Here is a 13,070-nt window from a genome sequence, read left to right as displayed (position 1 = left end):
ATACCTTAAGCATGGCCTCGGAAGTCGTCCCGTGAAGTAATCAGCTTTCCCAGATACATCAAGCGTTTCAACTCTTCCAACGTCCATGACTGCTACGCGGAACACCCTTCGCGCTTCTGTCTGAACGCTTCCAACTTGACCTCCTTATTCGCAGGACTGATGTACCTGAGCTCCACATCCCCCACCTTGTCCTTGACAACCTCATCCTCGGATGCATACAGGTACTTCTGGTGCTCGACTGGGTCTAAGACGACTATGTCGGCGTTCTGCACTTCCATCTCGAACACCAACTTGAGCCATGTCGTGGTCCTGTCCAAGAAGGTAAAATGCGTGACTTTCCTCAGTATGCGGGTCGTTTCAAGACCAGCTTCTTCTTTGAGCTCTCGAGCAGCAGCATGCAGAATGGTCTGGTCCGTATCATCGACCTTGCCTCCTGGGACCTCCTTTTTCGTGTTAGCACCGTGAGACTCGTAGCTTCCTCATTGACTCACCCAGAGATCGGGGAACGCTCTTTCCTCCGCTGCACGCTGCACGATCAGCAGCTTGCCTTCTTTGTTGAACACAATTGCGCCTGTGACGAGACAATTGTATTCGGGGTGCTGCTGGAGATAGTCCTTTTCAGATACTGCGTATTCCTGCAACGAATCTGGATAGTGGAGAGGTTTCATGATGCCACTGGAGTAGTGTGAGTGAAGACAGGCAAGGAATGTTAGATCTGGGGCCTGTGAAGGCAGCTATGTACGCTCCAACCGTTGTTGCCTTGAGAACATCCTCAATATGTCGTGCAGGTTCAGGCTACCGCTAGACCTCAGCGAGGTACTACATAAGCAGAAAATACAGTCATCGCGTCGTCTATGGGCATGCTTACAAGCCCATGTGGATGATGCGCTGACACGTGAGCCAAGTGTTCGCGCGTCTAGATCGGCGCTAGGTGGTGAATTCACAGTGCGTCACAACATCGACGCGCCTCATCCCCATCCCCGTCGCACGGTCGCCGCCCGCATCAATCCGATCGCGAACACACTCACTCCCTGCGCATATTTCTTAATACCTTAACACACTCGCGCTGGCGCCTTGCTACAATGCCCCGCCCACCACGATCGAAAGTCGCGTCGCGCGTCGCGAAACCCACCAAACCGAAAGCTGCCCCCGCGCGCAAACAGGCGGCGAAACCCATACCAGCGCAAACCAAAAAGCTCAGTGAGGCAGCCAATAGTTTCAGCGAAGACAGCGATGGCCTCGTTACCAAATCGAGAACAACGCGTTCGCGCAGGACTCTACTGGGGGAGAAGACACCGGAGGCTCAGGACGAGGCAGAGCTCACCATGACTGGCGCGCTGCCGGCTGAAGAAGACATCCCTGTGTCATCGATTAAGAACCGGACTCCTGCATCGAATGCATCAAAGCGGACGCGGGCCACAAGGAGCAGTGCCAGGAAGTCCGCAGCACACACATCGCCAACTGCCATCGAACCAGCACACGAAGAATCGCAGATAGAAGAGGATAGCGGCTATGGCGACTTGACATTCTCTTCCCTTGGCTCAAATTCACCAGCTCACGGCACCCGCCCGCCGTCTGCCATCAAAGTCGGCGCAACACCCGCACACGAGAGATCGATACTTGCTTTGACCAACTTCAAGCGCAGAGCACGGCAGCCAAGCTTGTTGCGCATGGTGCAGCAGACTACGGACGTGGAGGACAATGATCAAGACGACTTGGACAACACGGACAATTTCGACTTTGACGACTTCCTTCCCCACGCTGAATCAACACCTCTCAACGTGCGGAAACAGGTACCGGAGGAGGAGACACGGAATGATAGCGGCACTCAGATCTCAAGCTCCGGTTCCCGTGGTACAAAGCGCAAGCTGTCGCCTGTAGTCCAAGTACCACGCTCGTCACCACCAGTCAGTCCACAGTCTGGCGGCGATGTGGAGTCGGAGCGGTCACACTCCCCGAGCCTACCAGAAGTACTGCCGACACGTGAGGAAGTCATCGCGCAGACACAGGAAGACGATGAACCCTTGAGCGAGACGCTTGCACCTCCCATGTCAAGTAGCCCGGAACGCGAAGTATCAAAGCCGCCTCCAAGCCCAGCGCAAACGCGACCACGCAGGAGAGGACGGCAGGCCAAGACACCCGTGGTGGACGAGGACTCTGATGGCGAGGAAACAGAGACACCTGCAAGGGCTAAGCAGAGGGCCAAGAAGAAGGCACAACAGAGCATATCCACCGCGCAACTCAAAGAATTGCTACCACGTCGGCGCAATCGCTTGCGGGATCGCGATGAGTTTGAGATCGAATCGTCGGATGATATTGAGCAAGTGGACTCGGATCAAGATGAACTACAAATGCCAACACGTCGCGTTCGTCAGAGGCAGGGGGCTGGAAAGCCGGCATCGCCAAAGGCAACAAAGAAAACAGGGCGCGCCAAGAAGACTGCACCAGCAAAACCAGCAGGGAAGTCGAGCCGAACGTACGGTCGCAGGATTTCGTCGGACAAGGAAAATGAGACTGCAGACCAGAACGAAGCAGAGACCACCGAAGTCTCAGCCATTGAGCAGTCTGAGAAGTTGGCGGCTATCAGAAAGAAGTTTGAGGAAGTGGACGCGTTTGAGCTGGAGTTTGAAGATGTGGATGCGACGACCAGCTCGAGCCCGTTCCGGTGACGGACAGGCCAGTGGGTGGGTGAGATTCGTTCTGTTCGATAGTGTGTCTTTACTGTTTCTCGTTCTGTCGACCATGACGACTGATGATGATATCCGTGGGTTTAATACACGCACATGGCGTTTGTTTGCGTGTCGCTACGCAGTAGTGTTATAGTACATGACAATGCACGATCTGTATCCAAACCATGAAGTAATGTCGTGAATGCATGGGGTGACCGAGTCAGCTCTGGCCTGAAGCTAGTCGTTATCTGGCCTTATCGTCACACGGCGCCCAGGCAGTTTGAGAAGTCACGGAGGGGCGGTGAAAGTCGAAGAGTACCCACTACTTACGTATCCAATTCATCTTAATCAATCGTGAGCCTTGTGCATGGTGCCTAGGTGACTTGGCATGGCACGTTCTGACGGTTCGGCGGCACAGTGCACGGGCGTGTTTGAATGAAGGGGTGTGGTACTCGGGGGTTACGTAGCTTCCTTCCCCAGCTGTTGACCCTCACGATACCCGAGCAACCTAGACACTGCGCTTCCGTCCTTGCTCCTGACGTCCACGCCATGTTCCCGTAACCCCATGTCATGCGGCTTCCCGACCACTCCAATCACTTGGCCTATGCAGCACCACCGTTACCCACTCCGCCTGGCGTCCGCATGCCATGAACCCCTCCAATGGCTCCTCGCTGTCCACGTCCAAGAGCAACTCGACACTGCGCCCCCGCACCCGAAGACTGATCTCGGTGGAAGATGACATCTATGCGACGAGTGGAAGTGAGAGCGGACCCAGTAGGGCCACGTCGAGATTGAACTCGCGGAACACATCTCCCACCCCGAATGCACGCACAGGCGGCGCTTCCTCGTCCCGTCTAAACGTCACTTCTGCCCCTTTATCCTCCTTTCAAAGGTCATCGGGCACCTCGACCCCGAAATCACCCTCGCAAACACTTTCCGGCCTATGGGGAAACTCGCTGGCGGCTATTCAGGGCATTGCCGCTACCGTCCTGGCCAGTGACGGTACCTCGGACGAATCTGGAAATACTCGCAGACGTAAACCGGGCCATGGGCGTCGGACGTCGACGAGCGCCCCGCCGCCGAAACACTGGGGTCCTGCAGGCGCAGGCTCGCATGTCGGAGCTGGAACACACGAAGAGAGAGAGGCCATGGTCAGAGCGATGAAGCGCAAAGATCTACTGACCGCCGGTGAGCATCTGGTACCGGACTCTGTCGGCCGCATAAAGCGCAGGAATTCGGATGAACGGATCAGCGCTTCCGCACCTCCCAGCGAGAACGACGACCGAGATGCACTTGTATACATACATCACGTTCGCCCGCAGGACACGCTGGCGGGACTGAGCATCAAATACAACTGCGAGCAAGCTGTGCTACGGAAGGCCAATCGTATGTGGCCGAACGATAGTGTACAGATCAAGAAGCAAGTCGTCCTGCCAGTAGATGCGTGTGGCGTAAAAGGGAAACGAGTCCAAGGCCCGGATGCTCTCCCTGCCGAAGATCTATTACTGGGAGAGTACGGCGAAGATTCGAATAGCAAGGCTCCACTTTCAGATACTCAAGGTCTCCCTAACGGCTGGACCACGCCAAAGAAGAAAGACCAAGAGAACGACTCCGTCCCCTCATCTGACCCAGAGACACCATGGACACATGATTCATGGGTTCTTCTGCCTAATGACAAACAGCCCACACAGATTGGCCGCATGCCACGAAGAGCGCTTGGCTTCTTCCCACCCGCTCGACGAAAGTCTCTCGCGTACTCCGACGCATCGACCCCCCGGGCTTCCGTCGACCTTCCACGCTCGTCCACCTCCACAAATCCGCTCACTAGCTCTCCCTCGCAATCCGTTCGACCGCGCGCGTCAAGCAACCTGTCATCCGCCTCAGCCCACAGTCGTCAAAGAAGTACATCAGGCAAAGCATGGGGTCTGCAAGGCCCAGGGGGTGTCGGTACAATGGGCAGGAATGTGCGAAGCCCTGGGCCTGCGCAGGATGGCCTGAACAAGAAATTCGCTCAGTACTTGCCCAATATGGCTCCTCCACCCGGACAGGAATACTTCACACCGTGGGCGCCGGGTTTGCTGGACGCAGGTGCAGGAACATCAAGTCAGTATGGCGGATCCGGTGCTGTCACTCCGCTCAGTGGCAGCGGCCTGGATTTCCAAGAGCTTGGGGGTGCTATAGAAGGATGGGTAAGGAAGGTCGGTACACAAGCACAGAAGCTTTTGAATGAGCCGGGCACACCTGGACAGGGGAAACGCAGTGCCGTACCTGTCCTGGGAGCTGTCGGCGGTGATCTGGGCGACCTCATAGAACTCCAAGATGATGCCTTTGAGATTGGAGATGACGAAAGGGACAGGGGCAGATCGAGGGCAGAGGAGACGCTTGCGTCGACCAATGAGCGCTCAGTATCGAGACCAGCACAGCAGTATCAGTCAGCACGACCAGACATCAATCTCGTCCTGAGAGATAGGACGCGAAAAGGGGAAGGCAGCAAGAAGGATTAGACAGCATTGTGTGAATAAGGTGTAAAGGTCTTGGTAGCAACACGTGCATAGCATGTTGGCTTGCTTTGGGTATCGAAGCGTTTGGCATTTCAGGGCATTTGCAATATATCATTCACAACCCCACGTCCATGTTCCCAAATTCTGGTGGCTTGCTCCTTATGCCCGTTTTGTTGCTGATGATGTTGGTTGCGAAGACAGTTCGGAAGAACTACAACAAAGCTCTTCGTCGGGTCACCGAAGGCCGTGCACCTCCACATTGGATCCGGACTAGACAGGCGGTGACTTATCGCGCCACTGTCGCTGTGAGGGCCGATTCCCATTATCTACTCGAATTGCGAGAGCGATATATCTAGATGTCCGCCAGAAGCGCATTAGGCAGGTGGTCATCTGCTCTGCTGCGGCATAGATCGGCATATGAAGCTGCTCCACTCCGACGATACCTCCAAACCACGCGATCACCTGCAACGTTTCTCTCCCAGGACGACCGTCTTTCACCAACATCAACCTTGACTGGAAAACATTATATCAAGCAACATTCAAGGATAGGCCGACCTCTCACACCTTCAGCTACGAGAACAGCCGCATTCGCCACGATGCATCGCTCCCCCGCCGCCATGTTAACGAAACCGATGGCGGACCCAAACATCGAGATCCGCACTCCCAGGGATCCCAACACCTTGTCCAACTATCACAACTTTGTGACACGGCATACCAGTGTAGACTTCGATATCGACTTCCAGAAGAAGAGGTTATTTGGAAGTGTGGTGCTGACGTTGGAGTGCTTGACGGATGAGGATGTGAAAGATGTTGTGTTGGACAGCAGGTATGTACACATTCTCTGCAAGACTGAATGCTTGAAATGCTTTACTAAACAAACCTAGCTTTCTTGACATCTCCGTTGTAGAAGTCGAGGGCAAAAGCGTCAAGTTCAACGTAGGAGATCGCGTGGAACCCTATGGCAGCCCTCTCACCATCTCTCTTCCTTCCAAGGTTCCCAAAGGCAAGACTGTTGATGTAGAGATCAAGGTCGCAACCACTGATAAATGTACCGCGCTTCAGTGGATGACTCCTGCTCAGACCTCCAACAAGAAGCACCCCTACATGTTCTCGCAATGCCAGGCCATCCACGCACGTTCAGTCTTCCCTTGTCAAGACACTCCAGATGTCAAATCGACATTCAGCTTTGCTCTCCGCTCGCCCCTGCCGGTGCTTGCTTCAGGTCTGCCTACCGGGGCAAGTGACTACCTGCCCCCGAAGAAGGATGGTGAGAGCGGTACCATGAAGTACACATTTGAGCAAAAGGTTCCCATGACTGTCTACCTCTTTGCTGTCGCGAGTGGAGATCTAGCGTGCGCAAGCATCGGGCCCCGCAGTACGGTATGGTCTGGTCCTGAAGAGCTCCTTGCATGCAAAGACGAGCTTGACGGCGAAATCGAGCCTTTCATGAAAGCACTCGAATCCATCGTCTCGCCCGCCTACCAGTGGGGACAGTACAATGTGCTCATCCTGCCTCCTTCATTCCCGTACGGCGGTATGGAGAATCCGGTTTGGACTTACGCCACTCCCTCTATTATCTCTGGCGACAAGCAAAACGTCGACGTCATCGCACATGAGCTGTCACATTCATGGTCCGGCAACCTGGTTAGCGCAGCAAGCTGGGAGCACTTTTGGTTGAACGAAGGCTGGACAACGTATCTGGAACGCAGGATCGCTGCTGCTCTTCATGGAGAGGCACATCGCCACTTCTCTGCCATCATTGGTTGGAAAGCTCTGGAGCAAAGCATCGAGAACTACGGCGAAGACCACCCCTACACTAAACTTGTTCTCGATCTCAAGGGCCAAGATCCTGATGACGCCTTCTCTTCCATTCCGTACGAGAAAGGTTTCCACGCCCTGTACCAATTTGAGCTGCTTCTCGGAAAGAAGAAGTGGGATTCTTTCATCCCCCATTACTTCGACACTTTCAAGTTCAAGTCCGTTGACTCATACGACTTTAAGAGTTGCCTCCTAGAGTTCTTCGAGAAAGACGCAGAGAGCAAGCAGAAGCTGGACAACTTCGACTGGGACAAACTGTTCTATGCACCGGGATTCCCTGTCAAGCCAGACTTTGACCAGACTATGGTAAAGAGCTGCTACGAACTCGCAGACAAATGGCAGGCTTTGATCTCCTCCGAATCCAACGACTTCAAGCCCCAAGCCTCTGACATCGAAGGCTGGGTGTCAAACCAGTCCGTGGTCTTCCTCGAGAAGCTTCAATCTTTCGCTTCGAAGTTCTCAGCCGACAAGGTACACCTGCTTGGTGCGACTTATGGCTACAACGACACTCAAAACATTGAGGTGCTATCGCGCTACCTCAATATCGGGCTCATGGCCAAGGCACAGGAGACTTACGAGCCTGCAGCAACATTGTTGGGCAAGATTGGGCGTATGAAGTTCGTCCGGCCCATGTTTAGGCTACTGAACGAGGCGGATCGCGACTTGGCGGTTAGCACGTTTGAGAAAAACAAGGACTTTTACCATCCGATCTGTAGGCAGATGGTAGAGAAGGATCTTTTTGGAGAGGAGAAGAAGTAGAGACGTGTGGAATCATCAAGAAGTAAAAAATAGCTACAGTGATGTAAACATAAGTAAAGGCTACATATGAAAATGGAACAAGTGCAAATGAAAGTAAATTTGTTATTGACTTGTGGTGTCGCTATGTATCTCATGCCAAGAAGTCTATCGACATCGGCACACCGACAGCTTGTGACTATCGCACTTCCATCACTTCCAGCCGTCGGAGCAAACACCGAAACAGAACACCAGAACTTCGGCCTTGCATCACCGAGACCGGCCTACCTCATCCCGTCACCATCTCGCGTCGAGGCAACCTGTCATTCTTACCCCACCGGCATACCGCATCCGGCACTCCCGATCCCCGCATCCCGCAATCCAGATTCTAGCTCACATCCTCTGCGGCGTCACGGCGTCTGTTTAACCCCTCATTCAACCGAACCGCCGACACAACGCCCCCTGCCTTTGCCAACCACTGTCGCGAATCGTATATAACACGTTGCCTCCTCCCGGCCGCCGAAAATGGCCCCTCCCAAGCGCGCTTTGTTCTCTCTAAACCTCGATACCGACGCCGACCACGTGTACCAGAAAGTCGAAGACCACAGCAAGGACGGTACAGATAGAGCTAAAGTCATTGAAAGCAAAGGGCCGACACACGGACATACGGATCTGAGCTACGTGACGAAACCGTTTGAGAAGACAGTCAATCGCGCGGTCAACGAGGTCATTGAAGGAAGCGGACGGAAAGTACATTCCGCAGAGGGTCACGTATCGTATTCCACAAACAGAACGGAACGACGAAGCGGCGGATCAAGAAATCAGGACGACGACGAAGAACGCGATCGAAGCCGTTTGAACGTTGTCAGCAAGACGAAAAGAAGGAACATCGAGAAGAAGTACGATACTTCTGAACTTTAAGAACCTCCCTACACGCACGCAACGCGTCACACATCAGCATCCACCATGTCATCAGACCAGCAGCCCCTCCGCATAGCCATTGGCTGCGACGACGCGGGCGTCTCGTACAAGAAAGCCATCATCAAAGACCTCGAAGCCGACTCGCGCATCGCCTCCGTGACCGACGTTGGCGTACCTGAAAACAGCGACAAGACCGCATACCCGCACATCGCCGTTGATGCGGCCAAGCTTGTCGCAGAAGGCAAGGCAGACCGCGCTGTTCTCATTTGTGGCACTGGTCTTGGTGTTGCCATCTCTGCGAACAAGGTGCCTGGTATCAGGGCTGTAACGGCACATGACTCCTTCTCGGTGGAGCGCGCCATCTTGTCGAACGATGCACAGGTGCTTTGCATGGGTGAGCGAGTTATTGGCATTGAACTTGCGAGGCGGTTGGTGAAGGAGTGGGTTGGATACCGGTTTGACAAGGGCAGTGCGAGTGCGAAGAAGGTACAGGCTATCATGGACTATGAGAAGCAGAACTATGCGGGTTTGGTCAAAGACCAAGCGGACGCGAAGGGTTGTTAGTGCGTTCTGGCGATAATCTATTCCTCGTTATCGAATATCATTCTTCAAGTTATGCTCGATATTCGTATCTTCTCACGTATGTGGGAAACAACCCATAGATCTGATGCATGAATACACCGTAAGTCCTTTCGGGCAACAGCGTCCATCCGCCGTCTAATGATCCGGCGTACCAAACTCCCAAATATCCTTCTCATACCCCTCCGTCAAATCATTATCCTGCCCATACTTCTCCTGCCACATCGTGAACCCTCCCTGAAGCACATAGACCTTTTGCTTCTTGACATGTGTCCCGCTAGGTCCTTTCTCTCCTTCCTTCTTATCCACGGCTTCACTCTGCTCCTCAACCTCGCCCTTCGATTCCACCTTCGAGGCCGGGTCCAATCTTTCCTTCTCTCTCAGATATCTCAATGCCGCACTGGGACCCCGTTGCTGCGATAACGCGCAGTGGAAGATGACGACTTCCTTGTCTTGTAGTGTGCGGATCAGCTCGGGGGTTTTGTAATCGAGTTGCGACGAGGGGACCCATGTTGAGCCTTTGATGTGACCGCCGACGTGGTCGCTGTCTCGTACCTAGATTGGGGGCACATGGTCAGTCTTGTGTATATCAGGGAAAGGTTTGTGTTGAATGGGTCGTCTTACGTCGATGATTGCAGTGTTTTCCGGCAGCGATTTGCCAGAGGATTTGAAGTCGCTGGCGAGAGACTCGCGAGTCACGAATTCGAGATCCGAAAGGGATATCGTCGACATTGTGCGGGCGGATGTGTGAGGTAATCGGCGGAGGAGAAATGCTCGTGCTTGGATCGCAGCAGGATGCTGATGGCACGATCTCGCTGCGCGGAGAAACTTGAGAGAATGCAGCGTGGAAGTTGTAAAGGAGCGGACGATTGTCAAGGGCGGGACGTGTACCCGAGTTGCAGAGCGTAGAATGCGTGAAAGTGAGTTGGAGGGGTGGTGGGGTACGCGTGGGGAGCTACGTCGCGTAGACACGTGTGTGCTCCACCCAATGGCCAGCTGCAAGTGACATGCTTGGTTATGATGGCATACGCTCTAGACCTCCATGTGGTTTTGCCGTAGCACGTCAAAAGCTTGGAAATGTCGTGATATCGTCCGGGCATGTACAGGCGCACACTTTGACCATTGCAGTGCAGATAACAACAGTTTGTATTAATACAAGACGCGAGATGAATAACCGCTATCGCTATCAGAACCAATCGTGACTATGCTACATGCCAAAGAAAACGCCGAACCACCCAACAGTCATCCTGTGGTCTTATCTCAGAGCTTAATCGTGCTTCGCGCCTCCAAAGTTGCCGTTACCCATGCCGCCCAGTAAGCCATCTTTCTCTCCCAGCTGGAAGTACGCGCCGGTATTTCCAAACCTTCTCTTCCGCCTGCTGTTGCCGAATAGTGTCGCGGCAGTGAAGAAACCGACGAACATGCCGAGCGAGATGAAGGGATGGTTGTTGATAAAGTGACGAGTGGAGAGGTACATGCCAGTAATGCGACCAGTGGTAGATTTGGCGGCAATCTTGGGCGGGTTCGAGGTAACCATCTTGATAGTTTCCAGGATTGCGGCGCGAGAGAGGCGGATAGGTTCGCCGGATACGGTGCTATCCCAGTAGCGACGGTTCTATACGTGTTAGCAAGATACGTGTGAGCGAACCCGAGTGACTTACATCTTCATCATTGATGATGACGCTCTCGCCGTCCTTGACATCGACACCGTATGTGGTCCGGATCCAGCGTTCCCAGAAGATACCGTCAACCCATGCGAATGCGACTTGAGTGCGCTGGATATCATCCATGTTGATTCGGATGGATTTCGCATCTCTGAGTGCTCGCTGGTTATCCTTGTCCTCGGCTTCTTCAATGCGCAGTTGCTTCGCGTCGCGAAGCTCCTGTCGCTCAAGCTGGTAGGCAGTGTCCTGCTTGTCAATCCACTCAAGAGCCGCGCTCTTCAACTCACGCTTAGAGAGGATGAACTCGTCGGAACGGTCGCGGTTCAGTATACCAAGAACAACAAACTTGCCATCCATGATCTCGCGGGCATTGGTAGATGTCATCTCTGGGACGATGGGCAACCAAACAGATTTCATCCAGGTGAGGACCTTCTTGACGTCGCGCATTTCGAATGGTGTCCTGGGTGGGTAGTACGTAGGCTTTCCGTCTCTTGAGACCATTAATCTTGGCCAAGTGGAAATCTTGAAGCGGTCAAAGAGCTCCTTGTCATTTGTCTTGACCAACTTTGCGCGGCCTACAAGGCTGAGAGGAAGCCGCTCGAGTGCCTGAAAGTCTTCCGAGGTGGTTGCGTGGTCGTAGAAATAGGTGAAGATGACTTCTTCCGTCTCCTCCATCTTCTTGAACTCTTCAGCGTTCACATCAGGCACGCCAGAACCGATCGCCGAGGCCTTCTCCGCGTAGTCAAGCAGATCACCAAGTCCACGGAGACCTCCATACTCAATGCGCTCGCCACCTTGAAAGAAGAGCATAGTCGGGTAGCCTCGAACACGGGCCTCCTTGCACAACTTCCTCTCCACATCGCAGTCAACCTCACCAATGTTGAGCTTGCCCTTCATCTGTCGCGCAAGGTTCGCCCATGTCGGCGCAAGAGCCTGGCAGTGGTGGCACCATGGCGCGTAGAACTTGACAAACCAGGGATCGCGTGTATTTGTAACGAGCTTCTCGAACGTCTCGGCGGTAAGGTGCTCGACGATGCCGGACGGGTTCGCATTCGAGGTGGGCTCAATCTTTGCAGGCGCAGCCTTGGTCGTTTGCGAAGCTGAAGGTGTGGCGCCGGCGGCTAGGTTGGTGGCTGGGCTCGCTGCCTTCTTGTCTTGGGCTTCCGACTTCTTCTCTTCCTTGACAGCCTCCTCCGTTTCCGGGCCAGTTTCTACAGATGTTGCGCCAACTTTGGGGAGCTTGGGACCTCCCTCCTTGCGTGTACCCGGTCGGAGAGTCTCCAGAAGTCGCTCTACCCAGGAACTCATGCCCTTCATGTCCTTGGAGCCTGTCTCTCTTTCCATCTCTTTGCCGTCCTGAAAGTAGATCATGGACGGATAGCTCTGGATGTTGTGCTTCTTGCAGATATCGGCGTATGCGACGCAGTCGACCTTGGCAAACTTGAAGTCATAGTATCGGGTGAAGGAATTCAGGGAATCGCCTTCGGGCTCGTCTTTTGAGAGAAAGGGTTTCGAGGTGTAGTAGAATTCGTAGATGGTCTGGTAGGTGGGCTTGAAGTGCATGCAATGGCTGCAGTAGGGCGAGAAGAACTCTACTATCCTGCGGAATGTCAGTATACCGTGATTGATCTACAGCTGTCTCCATACCAGTTGCCTTTGCTGATCTCGGTGTCTATGGTGGCAGGCCCAAGTTCTATCATGGGCGGCACCGTCTCGCCGTTGAATATTGTGTCTGGCGTCTTGTCGTCCCAGTCATCCTTCTTGGCGGTCGCCTGGGCACTCGACGTGTCGGCCGCAAGTGTGGAAGCAAACGTCGCCAGCGACAGGAGGGAATATAATATAGAGCGCATCGCGGCGATGGCTGAGGGGCGGGCTGCTCGTGTGAGGCAGCGGTCCGCACGCGAGGGGACAAGGAAGTTGTTGCGTATCGGGGGCGCGATTGGTAGAGATTGTAGGAATTACAGCGAGCCTGTGTATCACGCAGGCGTGGCGGAGGGGACGTCGCGCGTGAATGAGGGTAATCGTGTCTCCAGGGCGCATTGTCCCTGAGCCATGGGACGCTTACTAGCCAGGGCCCGCCGCTCCGGCTGCATATCGCTTGGCGGGCGCATCTTCGTCCTGACGGCATCACCACTGCGAAGCACCAATTGCGCCCCCGCCCCACCTCGCACACTCCCGCCAAC

At 54.2% G+C, this 13,070-nt stretch overlaps 6 protein-coding genes across 6 annotated transcripts; 4 read left to right on the top strand and 2 right to left on the bottom strand.

Moving 5' to 3' along the window:
• Positions 1 to 92: 92 nt before the first annotated feature.
• J4E78_001874 (uncharacterized protein) lies at positions 93 to 668 on the bottom strand (the record flags this gene model as incomplete). The annotated part of the gene is made up of 2 exons (XM_049362527.1): positions 93 to 443; positions 492 to 668. 2 exons carry the CDS (start codon positions 666 to 668, stop codon positions 93 to 95), a joined length of 528 nt encoding a protein of 175 aa, XP_049225119.1.
• Positions 669 to 1,082: 414 nt separating this feature from the next.
• Positions 1,083 to 2,669, top strand: J4E78_001873 (uncharacterized protein; the record flags this gene model as incomplete). The annotated part of the gene is made up of 1 exon (XM_049362526.1): positions 1,083 to 2,669. One exon carries the CDS (start codon positions 1,083 to 1,085, stop codon positions 2,667 to 2,669), a length of 1,587 nt encoding a protein of 528 aa, XP_049225118.1.
• Positions 2,670 to 3,316: 647 nt separating this feature from the next.
• Positions 3,317 to 5,173, top strand: J4E78_001872 (uncharacterized protein; the record flags this gene model as incomplete). Its single annotated transcript, XM_049362525.1, has 1 exon — positions 3,317 to 5,173. One exon carries the CDS (start codon positions 3,317 to 3,319, stop codon positions 5,171 to 5,173), a length of 1,857 nt encoding a protein of 618 aa, XP_049225117.1.
• Positions 5,174 to 5,766: 593 nt separating this feature from the next.
• On the top strand, positions 5,767 to 7,747 carry J4E78_001871 (uncharacterized protein; the record flags this gene model as incomplete). Its single annotated transcript, XM_049362524.1, has 2 exons — positions 5,767 to 5,996; positions 6,055 to 7,747. The coding sequence occupies 2 exons, from the start codon at positions 5,767 to 5,769 to the stop codon at positions 7,745 to 7,747; spliced, it is 1,923 nt and encodes a 640-aa protein (XP_049225116.1).
• A 501-nt stretch (positions 7,748 to 8,248) lies between these two features.
• J4E78_001870 (uncharacterized protein) lies at positions 8,249 to 9,208 on the top strand (the record flags this gene model as incomplete). Its single annotated transcript, XM_049362523.1, has 2 exons — positions 8,249 to 8,576; positions 8,646 to 9,208. The coding sequence occupies 2 exons, from the start codon at positions 8,249 to 8,251 to the stop codon at positions 9,206 to 9,208; spliced, it is 891 nt and encodes a 296-aa protein (XP_049225115.1).
• Positions 9,209 to 9,361: 153 nt separating this feature from the next.
• J4E78_001869 (uncharacterized protein) lies at positions 9,362 to 9,955 on the bottom strand (the record flags this gene model as incomplete). Its single annotated transcript, XM_049362522.1, has 2 exons — positions 9,362 to 9,778; positions 9,848 to 9,955. 2 exons carry the CDS (start codon positions 9,953 to 9,955, stop codon positions 9,362 to 9,364), a joined length of 525 nt encoding a protein of 174 aa, XP_049225114.1.
• Between the last annotated feature and the right edge of the window lie 3,115 nt (positions 9,956 to 13,070).

This window comes from Alternaria triticimaculans (assembly GCF_023758025.1).
Source record: "Alternaria triticimaculans strain BMP 0046 chromosome Unknown scaffold_2, whole genome shotgun sequence".
Lineage (NCBI taxonomy): Eukaryota > Fungi > Ascomycota > Dothideomycetes > Pleosporales > Pleosporaceae > Alternaria > Alternaria triticimaculans.
This window is presented reverse-complemented; position numbering and strand designations above follow the sequence as displayed.